At 39.8% G+C, this 23079-nt stretch overlaps 1 protein-coding gene across 1 annotated transcript in view; it reads left to right on the top strand.

The window, feature by feature from the left end:
* The window catches only part of LOC135699007 (uncharacterized), a 182179-nt gene extending 169976 nt beyond the window's left edge, over positions 1-12203 (top strand). The window contains exon 7 of the mRNA XM_065219183.1: positions 8808-12203. Within this exon, the coding sequence (XP_065075255.1) occupies positions 8808-10976 (2169 nt within the window). The 3' untranslated portion in view covers positions 10977-12203. The remainder of the gene's footprint in view (positions 1-8807) is intronic.
* Positions 12204-23079: the final 10876 nt, after the last annotated feature.

The following is a 23079-nucleotide window of genomic DNA, read 5'->3' on the forward strand; positions in this document are numbered from 1 at the left end:
ATTTATGACTCTGATAGCAACGACCGGTGTGGAGAGGAGTGATAAAGCCAAAATGGAAACGCTGTGCGTAAGTAAAATAGTGCCGCAAATGGCAACGACTGGTACGGTTGCTCTAAGAGCAACCGTACCAATGAGTAAATAAGGCACATTTACCAACCTCTACCATAACGCTACTTGTGTACCGGGGGTTGCTATTTAGGTGGGGGAAATAGCAATCCGCACTTTGGGAAGTAGTGAGTTCATAAATTTAGCAACCCGGTAGCAACGCATCAGACGGTTGCTATATTGAATAAACGTCAAAAGTTTGTTTTGCCGGTGTGGAAAACGGTAACTTAAATTATGACTCTGATAGCAACGACCGGTGTGGAGGGGAGTGATTAAGCCAAAATGGAAACGCTGTGCGTAAGTAAAATAGTGCCGCAAATGGCAACGACTGGTACGGTTGCTCTTAAGGGTCCTGTGCACCACCAGCGGTGCAAAGGGTCAACGCGAAAGACTTCCATCCTGGGTGGCAGCTCGCTTTTGTCTTGACGTGGGCCCAGGTCAGATTCCTATCGACTTGCTTAATTTTCTTATTGAGGCTCCGCCGCCATGAGCACCTGGGTCTGCCTCTGCTGCGATGTCTTGCCGGATTCCAATCCATCGCTTGCTTGCAGATTTCGTTTCCGCCCCGTCGAAGTGTGTGGCCGACCCACTTCCACTTTCGCTCTCGAAATTCTGTTGCTATCAACTTCTGATGACATCGACAATGGAGCTCGGCATTCGAGATCCAGTTGTGAGACCACCAGGCACGAATTATAAACCGCAGGCATCGGTTGATGAACACCTGCAGCTTTTGAGTGTTCTCCGATGATACACACCACGTCTCGCTGGCGTATAACAACACAGATTTCACCCCTAATAAACGGGTACCATACTCTAACGATATCATAGATGGTACGACCATCCCACATAAAGTTGGGATGATATCCCGAATTGGTGGTTAGGCGCTTCTTATGGTTATTTTTTATTCGGGACGTTCGAGTTGAAAATTAGGACTTATCTGGTTTGATCTCCATACGTTTCGTAAACTCGCAAAGGCAGCCCTAGCCTTCTTGATTCGTGCACCTATGTCGCTCTTGGTCCCGCCGTCCGACGCTATTTGGCTGCCAAGATATTGGAAACTTTCGACCTTCTCCACTGCTTGCCCCGCTACCGTAAAGTTGGAAGGGTTGCCCGTGTTGATATCCAACGATTTGGTCTTGTAGACGTTGATGGTGAGACCCGCCGCAGAGGAGCGTTCGGCTAGGTCATTGAGCTTACTCTGCATATCAGAGCGCCGTTGTGCTAGTAGAGCAACATCATCAGCCAAATCGAAGTCGTTGAGATGCTCCATGGTGATAGGCTACCAAAGCAGGCCACGGTTCGGTACACGGTAAATTGCACCTACCATGATCTCGTCGATTTCGATGAGAAACAGTACAGCAGTTCCATTTCAAATGACGATTTTTTTTTTTTAATTTTTTGATCGACCTTCTACGATTATGTAGAAACTTTGCACTGTTCTTTGTTATTGTCCAATATGCCATTTTACATATCTGGTTCCCTAGTTTGTACACGACTAACACTTGAAAAGGGCTTATGCAAAAATGATACGCATCAATAGAAAAACATATATCTTGCGAACGATTTGTTTGATTGAGATGGTGTATTCGAAGAAGTTGCGGACAAGTATTTTGCCTTACACTGTAAAAAAATATATTTGGCCCATATACGGCTAGCTAGTTAGGCTAATTAATGCGTATGATTAAAAAACTGTGAACAGCAAAGATTAAGGAAATTAATTTGGCTTTTTGAAAATATTTTTTCAAGATTAAAAACTCACGAATAACATCTCAAAAAAGCGAAATTTGCTCAAATTATGCGATAAGTGAATTTTAACCTACGAGTATCTCGAAAATAACAAACTTTGGGCAATTTAGGCATTATGAGCTTTTTTGTTTTAAATTTAATGTGTTTTAATATTAACACTATTTCAAAGATATTCGATAACTATCGGTAGTATTTTGGAAAATACTTATTTTTTTCAATAATTCATAACTTTTTTAATTATGATTTGCCCAGCAAATGCACAGTTTCAGTAGGTATTACTTTATCTAAACTACAAAATAAGTATAGAAAAATAATTTTAAAAAAAATATGCAATTTGAGTAATTTTAATGTTTTTTTATAATTTTGTTTTTTTTTTTGTAATTTTTTACAGTGTATATTTTTTCTTGAAAGGCACAATACTTGTCCGCAACTTCTTCTAAGACACTATCTCGATCAAACAAATCGTTCACGAGATATATATTTTTTCTATTGATGTGTATCATTTTTGCATAAGCCCTTTTCAAGTGTTAGTCGTGTGCAAAACTAGGGAAACATATATGTAAAATGGCATGTTGGGCAATAACAAACAACTGTGCAAAGTTTCATCATAATCGGTAAAGGTCGATCCGAAACGATTTGCGAATCTGTGTGGAACTGCTGAGTAGTCGAGGGGGGCGACACATCTAAATCTCAAGTCTAGATGCTCAACAAATCTCACTTTCATTTCACGCATCTACTTGCATCGCGCATCATCTTTTTGCAGGAAATCGTCTGAATCATCATCAATCTTCTTTCTATCTACTCAGCGTGCGCGCAGCTAGCCACAGCAAAACACAATCTTTTCTGCATCGTAGATAGAGTCGTCCCCCTCGTGAGTAGCGGTGATGGTATACATCCTTGTCTCACACCAGCGACTACCCGGATAGGGTCGGACAAGGCTCCGTTATGCAGAACTCTGCACATGAAAGCCTCATACTGCGCTGCGATGAGGTTGACGATTTTATCCGGGACTCACTTGCAGGGCTGGTAGTGGATATGTGATGTAATAGTAGTGACTTTAGTGACTAAAATTACAAAAATAGTGCCCAAATAGTGACTTGTAAACAAAAATTAAGTGACCAATAGTGACATTTATTGATTATTCCTCCCATGAATATAATCTTCTGTAACACCTCAAACATAGAAAAGAATCATAACTCTGCGACAGCTTTTCTAGATCGCAGTTTAAGAAAAAATCTCATTATTATAGCATGAGAAAAATTTTCCCAGATGGAATGATCACGGGCATAAAACACAATTGAACGCGTCTAGGACTTAAAATATCTATCGTGAAATATTAGAGATTTAGGAATACATTTTAGAGTTTAAAAAAAATTCTAAGACCTGGACTTGGAATTTTTAGTTTTGTATTACCGGAACATTAATAATGAAAAAAAATACAATACAATTTAATAAATTTAAAAGGGAACTCAAAGATCTGTGACATGATTTTTTTCTCGAAGTTTGAACGGATACTAAAGCTACCGAGGGTCAAAGATTATTCAAATTTCTGGCCTTTGAACAAATGTTGCGAGCTTGAAAATTTTCCTAGATCATTTTTTGACATTGAACCAACGAGAAAGGTAATTTTTGCCTGAAAATTCAGGTTCCTGCACTTTTGGCGATTATGAGTGAACTAAACTCAATTTTGGGTTGTTCTCATTCGCCGTGCACATAGGCTGGTTCGCGTTTGACAGATAAGTTGCATTTTCGGAGACGTATTGAGGATCAATGATCGTATCAATGCGATTGCGAAGAAGAACGAGAAAACGATTATATGCAGAAAACATAAGAAGCCAGTTTACAAGACTCATCTTTGACTAGAGAATCTCCATAGGGGAAACGATCTTCAAACTTCCAGTCAATGCAAAAGAACTGTCAAAACAAGGGGCTCCAATCGAACCAATGGTGTTTTTATATGCTTAGATCGGTAAATTATATGGGGATTATTGTCACTTTTATTAATGTTCTATGGCTTTTTTCCTTAAAATTGCCAATTTTCTAATTCAAATATCTCGAGTTACAAAAAATGCTACCTCTGCCATTTTTTCAGCAAATATAGAACCAAATTTCTTCTTTTCGTTACTTTCAATAGATTTTAAATTGCGATTCTTCAGAAACAATGCAAGGTCTTCAGGAAATTTTATAAATATAATTCAAAACTCCACGGAAGTTCAAATAAAACTAGGATTTTTACGCAAATTGTCTTCTTTTGTGGATGGAAATGTTCCAGAAAATCACACCGCTACCTGTTTGGATATGCTAGTCCTAGATCCTAATTCATACATGTAGCTTCATAATAAGTGAATCGTGAAGCTCTTGAACCATTTTTATCACTTTTACGCATGGTCCGGACCACCCGAAAGACCAGGTTGTTGCCAGCAGAGTTCGCATGCTGGTCCCAGATCCAAATTCATTAATGTAGCACCAAAATAGGTAATTTAAAATAATACGGAGCTCTAGGATCTTTTCTACGAATTGGTCCCCTTTACGGGTGTTCCGGATATTTTGAAGGACCGTTCCATGGCCACCAGAGTGCACATATTGGTTTCAAATCCAAATTCATTCATGCAACATAACAACAAGTTGATTAAAAAAATCTAGATCCTTTTTTACTAATTTTCCACATTTACGGATGTTCCGGGTCTTCCAGAGGAATGCTCTGCTGTCCCTTGGGTCCAAATTTTTGTCTCAAATCCAAATTTATTCATATATCACAATGTTCAAATGAAAAACAAAACAAACATTTCATAGATAGCAACGCTTGGGCCGGTTGCTATCGCGCTGCTATATTTGTCAACCCGCTGTTCACCGAGAGGCAGATCGTTATTTCCCGCACTTGAATAGCAACCCCCCAGTGCGGTTACTGCGTTATGGTGAAGGTTGCTAAAAGAGCTTTAGCAACGCATTGGTGCGGGTGCCCTTACACTTGAGTATACCCTGTACACTCAAAAAATTTCACACGTTTGATCGAAGTGTTTAAACACTTGATTTTTTAAATGTAGAATCACATTTACTTTAAGTGTATTTCACCTTGGTTCAATGTGTTATACACGTTAATTTATAGTGTTTCAAACTTTGAAATGTTGAAAATCTTTCACTATCTATTCAAGTGTATTGCACATTGAATCACGCTACTGTTCAAAACAGATGGATTTAAAGTGTTTTGCATTTCAATACGATGTGAATGGCTTGCTCAGAAAGGTAAACATCGAAAACAAGAGTTGTGACTTTATCCTATCAACCCGCCTCATATATGAGAACAACCGTGGCACAGTGAGATCGAACCTCGGATCGAACGAAGACTCTGGCAGCAGCACACCCCAACAGTTCATGATCGAATCCCAAATCAGACCCATTTAAAAGATATGTGAAAGCTCTGGCCTCTGTCAGTTTTGTTTATATATTTGTCGATTCATTTTTAGAGTCGGTAAAGTAGAACTCGATAAAGTAGAATGTTTGTAAGTTGCGGCTTACTTGCCAGCCTATAGCTGGCCCGATTTACCCCGGCGGGGCGGCTACGAGCAGAGTACTTCCATAGAGGAAACTCTAAGACCAGAAAGTCCCGAAATAACGTGCTCAACTTTTTGGCTCAGCTCTGGTACTCTCTTCGGTCCCAAGCTAATCGATTCACCCCTCGAAACATAGGAAAAACCAATAACCCCTCATTTTATCTGTCAAACTTTCATAGCGAATTGGCGTTGACGGCGACTCTGTAGCTCTTTACTCCTATGAGAAAATCCATAAGCAAACGTCAGACTGTGCGTGAAACATGGCGGACTTTGTACTATCCTTTCACTCCACTGAAAATTCCCATAACAAACTGTCTAAATTTGCTGGAAGAGCAAATTTTTCGACGGTGCCGTCAACGCCAATCAAAACAAACATTGCGTAGTACTAGAATTTTGACTAGAATAGGGTACGTTAATCGTTTGCTTGGGACCAATAGGCTACTAAAGTGGTGAGCCAATTTAAAATCGTTAGTTTCGTATTGATTGTTGGTACTTCCCCCAAAGACGTTCGGATTTGGATGGATTGTTAAGAAAAGAGAAAGAAAAAATGCACTTTAAGACGTCTATTATTCTCTAACCTTTCCCTATTTCTCCTCGTTGTCCTCGGTGTCACTCGGTGGGGCCCTTCGACGATAGCAGCGGCGGTTGCTGTTTGTTCACGTCGGTTCCAGACACGGTCTGTGCCGAGCGTCTCCTACTTCACTTTAGCTGCGTAGCAGCGGTCCTTGGCTTTTAGCGGGGGGGATGAGCAAGGCTCCTTTATTGGAACCCCCCCCCCCCCCCGGCGACGATGGTGACGAATCACCGGACCAACTACTCGCCGTAGATGGTCCCGGTAGTCACCGCAGTGCACTACCCAGGCGAACGCTCCTTCGGTTCGGCCTGCTTCGTCCCTCCTTGGCTCCTAACTGCGGTGGCGACACTGGTTCTACTGGCTGAGCCACCGCAGTGAGGACGGTGGGTGTTCGGGGATCCTTGGGGTTTAGCCGGGAAGCGGAAAAATCCTCTAAATTTAGCTTCCCTTGGCGGCGATCCGACACCCTTCACTTCAGCTCACGAACCACGGCACTTTTCGGGGAAACGACGTCACTTCCACGCGACGGTGCTGGGAATTATCCCTCCAGCGGACACACGCCACGAAAACGGCACTCCAACTTCACGTTTTCACTAAAACGGACGGGGCAAAAACGCGTCGATTTCCTACCGTGGCTCGCAACTTTCTCCTTCTTGCTTTCCGTACTATCTGACAATCACCGACAATACAACAAAAAGGAAATCAATTTTAGACGTCTATTATCCACTTATCTTCTCCTCGCTGTTGCTGCTGCTGTTCGGTGGGGCCCTTCGACGACGGTATTTCGGCGGTTCTGCTGCTACAAAGCACGGACTGTGCTGAGCGGTTTGCTTCTTCGCTGCTTAGCAGCTGTCCTTGACACTTAGCGGGGGGATGAGCGGGGCTCGTCTGTTGGAACCCCCCCGGCGACGTTGGTGACGAATCACCGGATGGCCTACTCGCCGTAGGCAACCCCGGCAAACACCGCAGTGTTTCTGCCCAGGCGAACTCACTTCTGGTATCGCCTGCTTCGTCCTGCTTGACGATTAACTGCGGTGGCGAGACTGGCTCTATTGGCTGAGCCACCGCAGTCAGGACGGCGGGTGTTTACCGGATCCTTTTTTGTTGTTAACAAAACCTACAAAAGCTTCATACACCATTTTGCAGAATTCTGTTGATGAAAAAAGTTAGGGGCAAATGAATGTAAATGAATGCACGAAATGAATGCAAATGATTTTTCATGCCTGGAACTGCCCAGAAGATTTTTAAACTTCCCTTTAAACATGGATCATGTGTAGCTTTCTTAATGTTTTTCTGTTCATTCCCTGAAGTTTTTTTTACTCTCCATAAATTTTCGGAACTTCTTGATGGTTTCCTTTATTTTACTGAAACGACTCGAAACGAACCTAAAGTTTTAAGAACGTCCCTCAAGTTCTCACAGTTTTCCTGATATTCATTGAACTGCCCTAACATTTTCAGAACTAACCCAAAGTTCATGCAACTCACTCATAGGTCTTTAAGTTTAAATTTTCCTTAATTTAATGGAATTGCCCTGAAGCTCTTGATCTTCGCTGAAGTAAATTTTCCTGAAATCTATAAGATTGCCTTGCTTAAAGATCTTTTAACTTCCTCACATTTCTATCAATCAGAACTTCTTAAAGGTTTCAACATTTTTTGATCAATTCACAAGCTAAAATATGTAATCTAGTAATCCAGATGGGCATCCGAAAATGCCTTTATGCCTTTTGAAGAGTAACTTTTATAAGATGAGCATACGAAGATCGATATTTGGATCATTTTTACCAATTGACCACTTTTATGGATGTTCCGGATCTCCCAGATGACAGTTTCTTGACCACTAGTGTGCGCATGTTGGTCACAGATTCAAATTCAATCATGTAACATCACAACAAGTGATTAAAAAAAATCACTGGGCTATTCGGATCTGAGTACCTGGGTCTGTAGTTGGATCTTAACCTTCAATCTTCAGTCTTCAATATTGCCGAAAAAACAATCACGAATCTCTGTGATCAATTTTAGTTCGAAGTTCGACGATAAGTTTAGCAACTATCGGTGCGAAAGCCGAAAACGTAAATTCACAATCGTGATAGCAACGATCGGTGCGTAAACAAGGTGCTAACTAAAAAAGCAATGGCTAAAGTTGGCAAACTAGCAGCTCGAATAGCAACTTAGATGCTCTTAGACCATCCGCACCGGGGGTTGCTATTCAAGTGTGGGAAATAACAACCTGCCTCTCGGTGAACAACGAGTTGACAAATATAGCAGCGCGATAGCAACCGACCCAAGCGCTGCTATTTGTGAAATATCATTTTTGTTTTTAATTTGAAAATTGTTAAAAATTACTTGCAATGATGATATCTAGATAGAGTTGGAATCAGGGCGTAACAGCTTTGGTAAACAATGACTTCTCTCGATGATTTCTAGGTATTCAAGACACGTTCACGTAAACCAACCTAGCCATCTGGTAGGTTGCTGCTTCCCCTACCCGATTGTGATGTTGCTTTGCGTGGGAAAGTCTTGATTTTCACAATTTTTCGAATGTTCATGGAACTGCCCTGAAGTTATCAGAACTTTCTCGATGCTCTCCGATCTTTTTCAAAGATCTTTAAACGTATCAGAAGTTTTCTTGAATTTCCTGAAATATTCTTGGAGTTATTGGAACTGTCATGATGTTCTGCAATTGCCGCATTAGATTTACGCTGAGTTCAATGTAATCCTTTCAATCACCGATAAACGATTAATGAAAGATTCCTTTTAACTACTATCTTTAGTATTCTCAATATGCCCAGTACACTCACGCACATCCTACTCTTGTTTATTTTTGTTTTCAGATGACGGCAGAGAACGGCTACGTCTGGTTCCTGCCGGTGTGGCTGACCAATCTGTGGAATCTCAGCAACGACAGTCCCATCCGGTCGATGGTCCAATGTACCCGGCAGGAGATGCTCAAAGCCATCAACGGTCACTTTTCGCTGGCCCATTCCCCCTTTGCCGATAGCCACAGGGGTCTGGATACGGCCGCCAATGGCACCGTTGGCAAGTGGATGTCGCAGTACCGGGAAACTCTCCGCCAGCATGATCTGATCGAATCGGATTACGCCGGGTATGCTTACGATGCCGTTTGGGTTTACGCACTGGCATTGAACCGGTTGATTCGAGAGGATCCTTCCTATCTGAGTGATCTACATTCGATTAAAACTACGAAGCGGTTGATGGAGGTAATACGAGCAACGGACTTCCAAGGGGTATCCGGGAGAATTAGGTTCGGCGATGAAGGATCAAGATACACCATCATCAATGTGCTTCAGTGGATCAACGGGACGCCGAACATGGTGGGGCAGTTTACTCCGAACATTTCCGAAAGTGAGTACCAGCTGGTCGGAGGGACGCTCTCTTTGAACCAGTCGGCAATCGTTTGGATGACCAGGGATGGTAAAATTCCGGAAGATGGAGCACTGGATTGTACTCTGAGTGGGCTGGCAAGGTTTTTCGGAATGGATTGTGACGGTGCAGTGTACGTCTTCATCGGGTGCATGTGCGTAGTTACGATTGCAATCATTTCGCTGGCTTCGTTCTGCTATTTCCAAGTTCGATATGATCGGAAGATGAAACATTCGGCGAAATATTTGCAAAAGTTCGGAATCGATTTGCTGTCGCCATCGTCGATTCCGGTGAATACGTTGGACAAGTGGGAGGTAGCGAAGGATCGGGTGGTGATCAACCGAAGGCTAGGCGAAGGAGCATTCGGAACTGTCTATGGTGGTGAGGCACAGATCGGAGACGAAGGTTGGACCGCTGTGGCTGTTAAGACGCTGAAGATTGGATCAACTACGGAAGACAAGGTAGATTTCCTTTCGGAAGCGGAAGCCATGAAACGATTCGATCATAACAACATCGTGAAGCTGTTGGGAGTCTGCCTGCAGACGGAGCCAGTGTATACGATCATGGAATTCATGCTGTACGGTGATCTGAAAACGTATCTGCTTGCCCGTCGTCATTTGGTGAATAATAAGCCTTCGGAGGACTCGGATGTATCTCCCAAACGGTTAACCATGATGGCCCTGGATGTCTCACGAGCTCTGTCGTATCTTGCTGAACAAAAATACGTACATCGGGACCTGGCCTGTCGCAATTGTATGGTAAACGCTCAAAGGGTAGTCAAACTGGGCGATTTCGGTATGGCACGTCCAACTTTTGAAAACGATTACTACCGCTTCAATCGGAAAGGTATGCTCCCAGTTCGGTGGATGTCTCCTGAATCGCTGGCACTGGGAATATTCACTCCAGCATCGGATGTTTGGTCCTATGGAGTATTGCTGTATGAAATAATCACATTTGGATCATTCCCGTACCAAGGAATGACCAACAACCAGGTTCTCGATCATGTAAAGGACGGAAATTGTTTAACGATTCCGACAGGTGTCAAACCGCAGTTGGAAGGACTTATGAAAGCATGTTGGAATCAAGATTACAAGAAACGACCCATGGCATCAGAAGTGTCGGAATTTATCTCGAACTACCCGAGACTTTTGAGCCCTTGCTTGGATGTCCCGCTGGCTTCGGTTCAGATGGCCGAAACTGACAGTGATCAATTTGAACTGCTACCAGGATTACGAAAACGAAAAGATGAACCAACTGCGGACCTGCTGATGGGCACCTCCCAAATGAATGACCTCAATCAAACGACTACCGGATACACCAAAATGAACATGCGACGTGGAATTAACCTAAACGACCTCAACGTCGATACTGATTTTCGAAGTAATACACTGCCAAATGGTGAAACCTCAGGCATCACCAACGGGGGCATAACCCTGAATGTCTACAATCCCATTGAACCGCTGCTACAACGTGAACCGGACATATCCCGAAGCAGCAACAATCTTCTACGCTATGTGCCCATGTTCGGTCTCGGACGGAACAAGGCTCCTGTACTGATAACTCACACCAACGGATCCGTCACCATCGGCAACCGAAGCACTAGTACTAGTGTGTTATAGCATATGGAAATAGCGGAAAGCACTGCCGGGATGCCACCTGTCGTCAAACCAAAGGAGACTCCACAGGAGTCTGAATCAAAGTAATGTTATTTTCATTCGGTAAGCGAAGTGGAAAGAACTTTATTAACTTTTGTATTAGAAAAAAAAACTAATCGACTTTTATCGAACAGATCATTGAATTTTGCCGAAAATTATTGAATAATTTTTAAACTAAGTGAACTCTGTATAAAACACAAATCGAATACTGCAGTACAAATATCATGCCGTCCAAGAGGATTGGAAAACCGTGCGACAGCAGACAGTACGGATCACTCAAAGTATTTCTTACCTCTAGATCAAAAAATGCAACAATGCAACTGTCTGATGATGCGGTTTTCCAAACTCTGCATGCCAAAATAGCAAATTAACAGTTTTCCATAGACAAATGCAGTTTGAAACTGAAGCCAAATAGAGCATACATTATTGTAGACACATTTGCATACACAAAAATCTATCATCAAAACTTAATATTCTAACTAAAAGACATTTCATCTTGATTGCATTAGTTTTAATTGTAGCAACAACAACAACAACTACAACAACGGAAATGATCTGATGAAACCGAGATTATAAATATCTATTCGAAACAATAAATTATACATAGCATAATTAGCAAAAGATTTAACTAACTAGTCGGCTACAGCAAACGTAGCAATGCAAAGATAGCTCTCATGCGTATCTTCCAATTAGGTACCTTTGTAATGCAATAAGACAACTCTTAACAATAGTCAATCAGCCTAGGTAGAAAAAAAACAGCACCAAGCAAAGCCAATACCTCGATCGCAGCGGGTTACTAGAGATGATTGTATGAACTTTATACCACGAAGCCTCAGAGAAGCATTTTTCTTCATCGCACCATTAAATCGATAATAAATCTAAGACCAACACAAGACTGATTAGCACCTAAGAGAAGTAGGACGCCTGAAAATCTTGGAGGTGATTTGAAACAGTTAGTTCTCGTCACACCGTACACATTGTTGACTATATGATACAAGCATAATTGCAATTTATCGAGTGTGGTACTGTTGCACATGTTATCCATGGCCTCTCCGGCTGTGAGAAAATTCTCTACATATTTAATAGTATGATAGTAAATTTCGCTAACTCAAATTATTCGTATTTTATTTCTATTGTAGTAGTTTTAACAAATTTGTATCAATCATCCGTTTGCAACTAGTTCTATTCGCAAATAAAGAAATATCAAAGTTGGATTATAGATTTCGTGTCATATATTCTAGTTTCCGAAAGCAGTTAGTGGAGGGAAGGGAAGAATACGTGAATCGAACTTCGTCAGCATCGTCGTGTACAGCTTCCGGGATCGTGTTTTGGCCGTCTTGTTTTGTTTATCGTCGCGATTTGAAGTCAGGGTTTTCCTACAATTGGGAGTATGCGAATTCCATCTAACGGGTTAAATTTTACGTTGGGTGAGGTGAATCTCCGTTCCGCTGACACACCAAAGTTCACCACCTTCACGCGCGACACTCATCAGCACGGTCCGTCCACTTGAACCGTACTTTTTTAGGTTTTTACACCGGGCCACAGTGGTGCAAAAGGCCAAATCCATGAACTTTTTGCATTAGCATCTTTCACAGAGGTTTTTTCAATAGGGTGTCTTCAGAAGAGTTTTTATAAATGACAAGACAAGACCCATTGAATGAAGTTAAGTTTTAGTTCGGAATTTCACCGCTGGTGCCGCTGCAGAATCTAAATTTTTAGTTTGTCTAGATAGAGATATGAAGACTTAAGCTAAGTTGTAGGTTGCTTCATAACTAAAAACTTAGTAGAAGACGCCATGTCTCTATCTGCTTGCGATTTTGAGTTATGAAGCTTTTTTTTACAGAAGAGCCTCACAAATCCGTTTTTTGTAAATATTTCCGAAATCATTTGTTTTAGATGACTATAATGTACTAATGTACTATAAATACACAACTTTACTGAAGACAAAAAGGTTCTATCTGCAAAACAGAAAATGTTATAGGCAATATCAGCTCAAAAATAGCCAAATTTCAAGCATCCACAAACTTCAAAGAGGCAAAAAGGGGCAGACGACTCATCAATATAATGAAACTATAGTGAAAATACTATCATTTCATCTAGTATAGTCATTTGTATCCCGTGGTATCCATGTGAGCTGACCAATGTTTTATTAACAGCATTCTAACCACCCACCATTGTTTGTTAGTTTTTGACATGCCAAAGCAACCCATGATTACCAGTTTTTAACTGTCATTCGAGCGTTATGGTACAAAACATTCGTTGCATTTGCGTTCATCAGAGTAAAATTCGTTTGCAAATAACATTCTGAAAATTGTGATAATATGTCCAACTGCACAGGACTAGGGGCAAGTCAGCTTTTAATCATGAGTAATATTGGAGTTTATTTGTAGTAACTCTGAGTAACTCGAGTTGCTCATTATTGAATGCACGGTAACACAGCAGCCTGTTTTTGTGCGTGTTTATTTCCCATAGACGAGTGCACGGATGGATTTGAGTTCACTCACTCGACAAAAAGTGACACAACAGCGGGGCCCTGTTTACTAAAAATGAACACATATGTGTTCATTTTTAGTAAACAGGGCCCCGCTGTTGTGTCACTTTTTGTCGAGTGAGTGAACTCAAATCCATCCGTGCACTCGTCTATATGTCAAGGCTAGATATTTGACGAAGCAAGCATTCCAGAAGTTTACAACCCACCATCATCCATCGACGGATAATACTGGATCACTATCATCAAATCCCATAATCTTCGTACCTTTTCTGCTAAACCTTACGAAACAGATTTCACCTGAATTGAATGCAGACAATCAACATTCAAGGCTGACATCAACATAAAGAGAAATTGCATTCGTAAAAAATCCAAGTGTTTTAGCGTCTCTGAGAAGAGTCAATTTATTTTTCATAAGAACTTTAATAGAGTAATATTAACAATCAATACGAAACTACCGAATTTAAATTGGCTCACTACTTGACTAGTCGAAATTCTAGTACTACGCAATGTTTGTTTTGATTCGCTATGAAAGTTTGGCAGATAAAATGATGGGTTATTGGTTTTTCCTATGTTTCGAGGGGTGAATCGATTAGCTTGGGACCGAAGAGAGTACCAGAGCTGAGCCAAAAAGTTGAGCGCCTTTTTTCGGGACCTTCTAGCAACAATCAATACGAAACTAACGATTTTAAATTGGCTCACCACTTTAGTAGCCTATTGGTCCCAAGCAAACGATTAACGTACCCTATTCTAGTTGAAATTCTATTACTACACTATGTTTGTTTTGATTCGCTATGAAAGTTTGACAGATAACATCAGGGGTGTGTGGATTCATGCAGAACATGCAGGGGTGAGTGAAATAGCTTGGGACTGCTTGGGACCGTTGTTCTGGTACTGAGTGAGCCAAAAATAATAATGATTTTCTTCGGGACCCAGTGGTCTTAGAGTTACCTCTATGGTAATATCATAGAGCTAACTCTAAGACTAGAAGGTCCCGAAATAACGTGCTCAACTTTTTGGCTCAGCTCTGGTACCCTCTTCGGTCCCAAGCTAATCGATTCACCCCTCGAAACATAGGAAAATCCACTAACCCCTCATTTTATCTGTCAAACTTTCATAGCGGATCAAAACAAACATTGTGTAGTAGTAGAATGTCCACTAGAATGGGGTACGTTGTGTAACCCCATTCTAGTATAAATTCCAGTACTACGCAATGTTTGTTTTGATTCGGTATGAAAGTTTGACAGATAAAATGAGGGGTTAAAGGTTTTTCCTATGTTTTGAGGGGTGAAGTTGAGCACGTTATTGCGGGACCTTCTAGCAACAATCAATACGAAACTAACGATTTTAAATTGGCTCACCACTTTAGTAGCCTATTGGTCCCAAGCAAACGATTAACGTACCCTATTCTAGTTGAAACTCTATTACTACACTATGTTTGTTTTGATTCGCTATGAAAGTTTGACAGATAACATCAGGGGTGTGTGGATTCATGCAGGGGTGAGTGAAATAGCTTGGGACTGCTTGGGACCGTTGTTCTGGTACTGAGTGAGCCAAAAATAATAATGATTTTCTTCGGGACCCAGTGGTCTTAGAGTTACCTCTATGCTTCTAATCTTAGAGTTACCTCTATGATTCTACTATCTATATGCAATTTTCACACTGCCGTACACTGAACGAATTTGACATATTCCTGTTATGTGGAAGTCTAATAAATTTGCGCTATAAGATAATCCATTGAAAATGATATGATTGAAAATGTGTCAGGTATATTCTATATGAATATCTGATACATTTACAATGCTGATAATTTGGTAACTTTTATATGATCGTCATATGATAAATGAAAATCGATCAAATTATAATAATTAACTGAAATGGATTTGAAACCCATAAGCATAAGCTATACTTTTCACCACAATATAATATATGTGTCATAAATCAATCGAAGTAAAGTTTATGTGAAAATAACATGAAATTTACTTCTTCTTTTGACATATATATTTAATCGATTTCTAAAAATAAATTCGAAAAATAAACATCAGGCAGTGGAAGCTTTCACAGTTGTGCCTTTTTTATTGTAGCTGATTTGGGATTCGATCAAGATCTGTTGAGGTGTGATGCTTTCGGTGTCTGTGCTCGATTCCACTGGGCCACGGCTGACTTCAAGATTGAGCTCGTTCAAATAGCATGAAGTAAGAACAGCTCTCCCGACATGGAATGTAGTGCAACTTTATGCTCGTTTTGCTAGAGTGAAGACAAATAGCACTGACAAATTTATGTTCCGTTTCGGTGGTGTGGTTTGTTCAAATCTTTCTTAATGCACCTGTGTGCAATAAATCAACGACTAAATTATATGATTTGATAGAACTGGCTCATGAAGTTCGAATACTACTTAAGGCTGGAATCTGAATTAGCCGTGTAGAAGGCTTACAATTAGAATTATAGCAAAGTAAATATTACAGTAGAATCATTTTTTTTTTCAATCTCAATACATTCTTTTCTGGAACCAATTATCATATGAAACAATAACAAACAAAGATTATTCAATACAGTATCATTGTTGTTAGTAGTATTTAGTTCAACTAATCATTTTAATGAGTGTACGTTAACATCGTTGAAAATTGTTTCAATAATTTATAAAGAACAATCATGTAAGATGTATTTTATTGGGAGCGATATTCATCCCAGAAAAACATGCAAAAACAAATGCTTGCTGTTGGATTTCTTAAAAGGCATTTCTATATGACTATTTAAGATTGGGATAGATCTGTTTACAATCTTTAAATGTCAAAAATCAAAGCAAGCTATTACAATGAGATATACATGTTTTCCTATACTGCAAAGTTAAATGACAGTCCAATAGTTTCTACATGTCTATTTACACGCGACATATCAACAAACGTCAAAAATCAGTAAAAGCAACTCCAATAAAATATACATGATTATCTTATAAGATATATATTTTAGTGAGCAATATTCATCATGAAAACAGGTATATTTTACTGAATTTTCTCGTAGTGCAAACTTATATGATTTTCCATTAGTTTCTAGATGTCTGTTCCCACCCATGACATATCAACAGTTTTTCACCATGAAATATATCAGACAATATTCATATACTTCTTACCTTCGCTAACCACGTTCGAAGCAAAGTATTATCAAGTACTAAGTATGTGAAATTACGATAGAAATCATTCCATATCGCAGTCATAGTTTTTAAGTGATAATCCAATGGAATCTATCAATCATCACATAGAATGAATAAATCTGCTGACATTGCTATGTTATAAGATGGATCCAATAAACGGTACATGTCGATTTGTTTCAGTGTATACTCTAACGGAACTATCAACTCTACACGCTTAGAAAATATTACCGAACTCGGTTTGATTTCAACCGAGTTTTTATCTGCTGAACGCTCGGTAGTCTGTTCGGTTCAAAGAGGAATAAGCGAGCTGTCGTTAGTTCTTATTGTTACCCACAATCTGTCAAAGTTACCGAAAATCTCGGTTGATGAAAAATAAATTTAAGCAGAAATAACCGAAAACTGGTTTACTCAAGAATTACCGAGCGCTGTCAAACAAACCGACCCACCTGTTGTAATTACGGAATTCGGTTCTCTTAGGCAGCGCTCGGTTTTCACTTCAAATCCCGCTTTAAATTTTGATTAAGGATGCGTTGCTTCGAATTTTTATAAAAATTAAACCAGTTTTGTCAAAGGAATGTAGGAAATATATTTATTTAATTTGTTTTGGAGAATAAAATCTCCCGTAATGCGAGTTACAGCGTGGAAAAGTACAGTAAAAAAAAAATATCACTGACTTTGATGTGATATTTTGCAAGCCAGAGACATAATCTTGTACATTTTCACGGCAGTAGAGACAAACTATAGCACAAGATGCCTGCAAATAAAATCATACAGTTAGTTTCAAATATTTACAAAAGATTTCAATCAAACGTGCATCCTCCTGTTACAGCTACTCCAGAACTTTTTCCATTTTTACTAAAGTTTTGCACACGTCCGATGAGCACACGCGAGAAAAAATGGCTGACCGATTTTAGACTCAGCTTAGAGAACCGAGTTTTCGGTCAAAATTTCCGTCGCGAAGATGAGCGCAAGTGGAACGTTTGACGTTTAACACGTTTTAGCGAATATTCGGTTCAGTTTACCGAGTTTCTCGGTTTTCACGTAGCGAATTCGTAAATGGTGATACTTTACCGTACTTTTCGGTTCAGTCTTCATTTCTATCTGTCAAATTTATACTTTTTTACTGAAATTCGGGTCAGCTTCGATAAACGATGGTTTTAAACCATTTATTCGGTTTCTCGTTGGTAACCGAAGAGGTTCGGTAGAAAATTAAACTGAGTTCGGTATTATTTTCTGAGTGTGTATACTTTCATCTACTCCATCTATCGTATAAAAACTACCACTACAGTCTGTTATTTGAAATTAGCATCTTCAACTATGTAAATCGTTGACTTCACTCAGAAGTAATACCAACATGCCCCGTAACGTGGGTAGATCACCTTTTCGTGGTACGTTACGGGATGTAAGATCTACCACCGAATCTTAGTCTTGACTACTTCAAACTAGAGGTACAGGATTTTTCAGTAATCAAAGGAACACATCTTAGTCCTTGTTACTTTTTATGCCTTGTTGATAGTGATAAGTCCTCGGGTTGCCTGTACCGAGGATGATTTTGAAACAAGGAAAAAATGAGTTAGTTAGTCTTCATCTATGTGATTCCTAATCTTCTATTCATTGTTCTCTAGTTTGAAGTGGTTAAGACTAGGGTTCTGATGCATGGTCATTATCGGTGTCATTGCTTATTTTTATTGCTAAGGAATCCCATTTCGACTGACAAAGGGGCGCGCCTTTGGAGGTATTCCAACACTCCGAAGGGTATAAATAGCGGGACCTTTCATTTAGAATCGATTCCTTGCGATGAAGGCAAGAATGACAACTGTATCAACACCGAATACTTCATCATTTCTCAATAGTGAAGGAGTAATACCAACAATCAATACGAAACTAACGATTTTAAATTGGCTCACCACTTTAGTAGCCTATTGGTCCCAAGCAAACGATTAACGTACCCTATTCTAGTTGAAATTCTATTACTACACTATGTTTGTTTTGATTCGCTATGAAAGTTTGACAGATAACATCAGGGGTGTGTGGATTCATGCAGAACATGCAGGGGTGAGTGAAATAGCTTGGGACTGCTTGGGACCGTTGTTCTGGTACTGAGTGAGCCAAAAATAATAATGATTTTCTTCGGGACCCAGTGGTCTTAGAGTTACCTCTATGGTAAAAGTATGGACGACTGTCACCACAAAACTGAAAAAAAAGCTGTTCCAATCGAGCAAAGCGGTGCATTTTGACGGTTCGATTGGAACAACTTTTGACAGACGTCCATACTTTTACCATAGAGGTTTTTTTTTTTTAATTCTTTATTTAAGAGATTTTTAGCCTTAGGCTAGTTCATCTCTAACAGTTTTACCATAGAGGTAACTCTAAGACCACTGGGTCCCGAAGAAAAACATTATTATTTTTGGCTCACTTAGTACCAGAACAACGGTCCCAAGCAGTCCCAAGCTATTTCACTCACCCCTGCATGTTCTGCATGAATCCACACACCCCTGATGTTATCTGTCAAACTTTCATAGCGAATCAAAACAAACATAGTGTAGTAATAGAATTTCAACTAGAATAGGGTACGATAATCGTTTGCTTGGGACCAATAGGCTACTAAAGTGGTGAGCCAATTTAAAATCGTTAGTTTCGTATTGATTGTTGGTAACTCTAAGACTAGAAGGTCCCGAAAAAACGTGCTCAACTTTTTGGCTCAGCTCTGGTACTATCTTCGGTCCCAAGCTAATCGATTCACCCCTCGAAACATAGGAAAATCCAATAACCCCTCATTTTATCTGTCAAAAATTTCATAACGGATCAAAACAAACATTGTGTAGTACACAGCAAAAAAAAATGTAATATCGATCAACGTAATTCAAGCTGATGTATGAAATAATGATGTAATAGCAAAAAGCAGATACAATATTACATCAATGGATGTAATTTTGTTCGCAAAATCGATGTACATCATACAATGTGATATTACACAACCGATGGATCGACCTGGTTGCAGCAGTTTCGATGTAATATTCAACAACTTTTTTTGCTGTGTACTAGAATTTTGACTAGAATGGGGTACGTTAATCGATTTGCTTGGGACCAATCCAGTATTTTACGTTCGCATATGGCCGCCACAATCTCGCTGATTTTCTGGCAGGGAACATAAGATTTCAGGCGTACCATTTGATAACGGCACAAAAGCATTAGTAAACAAACTTTCTAAGACCCTTTACACGCAAACCAAAGTACGCCCACGCAAACCAATACCACTTTCGGAAAGGCGAGAGTTGCCCCTATCCGATGATAATGTTGGTTTGCGTAAACGTACTTTGGTTCGCGTGTGAAGGGCCTTAAAAAGTTTGATTACAAAAGCATTTGTGCCGTTATCAAATGTTATGCCTGATTTGAAGTTTGGGTTGTGTCGTTTGACGTATAAACGATCAAATTTGAACGTTTACATGTCAAACGACACAACCCAAATGTCAAATCATATGTTCCCTACCAAAAACTCAGCCAGATTGTGGCGGCCATACACACCAAATTTCATAAATCTAGTTCGGTACTTTTTTTGCTGGATTGGTTCTGTAAAATACAATTTTAACCGAAAGCTTTGTAAAAAATATTGTTTTACCAATTTTCCGCAATCAAAATTGCTGAATTTCCGTAATTTACTGAAATTTACAATAAACTGTAATTAAAAATTACTGATTAAAACTGTAAATGGCTGAAATTCCGCAATACTGTAAAAATTGTGACGAATGAACTGTAAACCCAATATTTTACAAAAACAAACAGTAACTGCTGTACGAGATTTTTGTAAAAATTACTGAACATTTGTAAACTTCATAATATCAAACCCAACTTTTGCTGCCATTTTTAAGATGAGTTTTCCTCTGTGCTCCGTTGTTAAACGTAAGTACTTTATTTTTTACTACAATCCATTTGCTGAAAATATAATTCTTTCTCATTACTGGGCTTTCAAGTGCCATGGACTTTAGGCTCGACATTAAGCAACCTAATGTCCTCCTCAACAGGCAACAAGCGAGTTTGTGTGTGGTATACTGAGAGAGAATATTATTTTTGAGCGGACTCACGATGAAAATACAAAAACAAAAATAAATGTTTATGAGCCAAATGAATCTTTTCGTTTATTTAAAGAAAGAAATAATGCAGTGAGATATAAACCACACTTTTGCAATGTCTACGAGCCACATCCTTTCACCACGCATTTCCTCGACAATTTGCAAGTTAAAATTCGGAAATTTCAAAATATATTTTTTTCGAAAAGTGCTTTCGACTAAGGCTGTGAACCGTTTGCCGAGTTAAATTTAACTCGTGGTTAAAAGTGACATTTCGAAAGTTATTTTCTATGTTCGAAAATCCCTGTGCTGTCGATCGACCGGTTTTCGAGAAGAACTTAGCCAAGGTTGTCAAAATTTAACTTCTTGTATGTCAGAAGTAACCACGCTCGGTTAATCGATAACTTTCCATCTGTCAAATTTTAACCAAAAGTTAAAATAATCCACCAAATGGTTCAGAGCCTAAGTGCTTGTAAACAGTACCACTGAACTGTCAAAAAGGTTCAGCCGATTAACACTGAATTCATTTGTGACGTCACGCTGCAGTACCTTGCTATATTCATAGTCTGGCGGATAGAATCTCGGGAACCAATTGAGCTGTCAAATGACGGAATCAATCGAGCAAATCACGACCAACAACAGAAAAGAGCACATCAGCTATTGCGAACAAATTTTCGGAAACCCTTTTCTCGGGACTCAAGGCTCATTACGCAAACTAACACCAAACTTAGGTTGAGGAAAGTTTCCCCTATCCGATGATGCCGGTAATTTGCGTTCGATTGGCGAGGAAACAATAATCAACGTTTTGTTTATAAAAGTTGATAGTACCTTTTCAATTGTTGGTCTAAAATATATTGAGTTGGTTCCGCTTTTTGATAGATTGAAATTCTATGCGCCAGACTATGAATATAGCGACTATACGTCGAACCATCCCCTTGGCATGCAACACTGTTGTAACAACAGAAACACATTCGACAGCTCAAACTTGTTCACCTCGAGGAAATCGAAAAACTTTTTTTTTCTTCAAAATCCCCGCTATTCTTCATGTAACCGTCCTCCGCTTGCAGACGATTGAACAGTTCCACCTCCACTTCGCAGTTGTATTGTTCCACAGTCAACGCCACGGATGAAGAACCACATCCAGCTTTCCGGAAACCATCCGACGGAGTAAAGCTAATGTACCGGCATGCACCAGTCTTCTTGGAACCGATTTGGTTTGGTTTGCTTATTTTGGGGAAATTTCCATACAGCATTAGTTATGTTAGGCTGCATACATAAATTTATTTTTATCACGCTTCGTTTTCTTGCACAATCACAAATAAAAAATCACAAAAGTCATTAAATCTTCAGGGTTGCCAAACTCAGGGATACTTGTTTGACACGCTTTGGCAGAGCGACTGGCATAGCTTTCGGCACAGCGAAAACTATCGGCACAGATTGAGGTGTGCAGAGTTGATTTCCCCTAAGGTGTAAAGGAATTCTAGGCTTTAATCGAAGACTACACATCAAGAAGACTGGCAACTCTGCCAAAAATCAGGAGACAGTAACGGCAACGCCTTTTCTGAGCAAAAGTGGAACCTGTGTATGATGGTGTGTTAATTCACGAGTGCATTCACACACATAGGTAGAAATAAATAGCTGTCAACTATTGGTTTTGTTATGATTGTCGTAAAAAGTGAAACGTCTCTATCTTTGCTTTATGCTGACAACGGATAAAATGCCAGCTGAAATAGAACAGCTGCGTGAGTATAATTGTTTTGAAAATTAAAACTATGGCAATGATGCCATTCACAATGATGGTGGGACCTTCCTCGATCATTAATTTGCTATCTCAGAATTATCTTCCACTTTTCCTAAGCCCTTTAGTAATCCATTTATGGCCATTCGTATGGTAAAATGCATGCCCGTTCCACACGGCGGGGGAGTTAAGTTGTGACGCTCGGCAACTTGGCACAGTACTCGCTGACAATTTGAATGTCACTGGCCAATCCGACATTGTTGTTATCATTCTCTGGAAGGGGTCGGTCGATTCCAAACATTGTTAAAGCATACAGAGGATCACGGTGGTTTCATGTTCTGACAGCATCTAAAATGGAAATATATTCTTTGTAGTCCTTCAACCTTTCATTTTCATTTTCTCCAACATTAAATCCTACTACGTCTTCCGTTGGATCGTGATGTAGGTATCGGATTATTCTTCTTTATGACCTTGCATTTCCAGCAGCTTCCGAATGACGGTAGTGCACTCAATGGTGGTGGAAGCTGTCAATTCCTTATTATTGATTGCTTCCAACAGGCAAAATAAATAATATTTCGGTTCACAAGTAAAAATTACTTTCATTAGGTATCGAACCGAGTTTC

Source organism: Ochlerotatus camptorhynchus, unplaced genomic scaffold, assembly GCF_037179485.1.
Source record: "Ochlerotatus camptorhynchus isolate MF236.1 unplaced genomic scaffold, CSIRO-AGI_Acam_v1.1 ptg000101l, whole genome shotgun sequence".
Classification (NCBI taxonomy): domain Eukaryota; kingdom Metazoa; phylum Arthropoda; class Insecta; order Diptera; family Culicidae; genus Ochlerotatus; species Ochlerotatus camptorhynchus.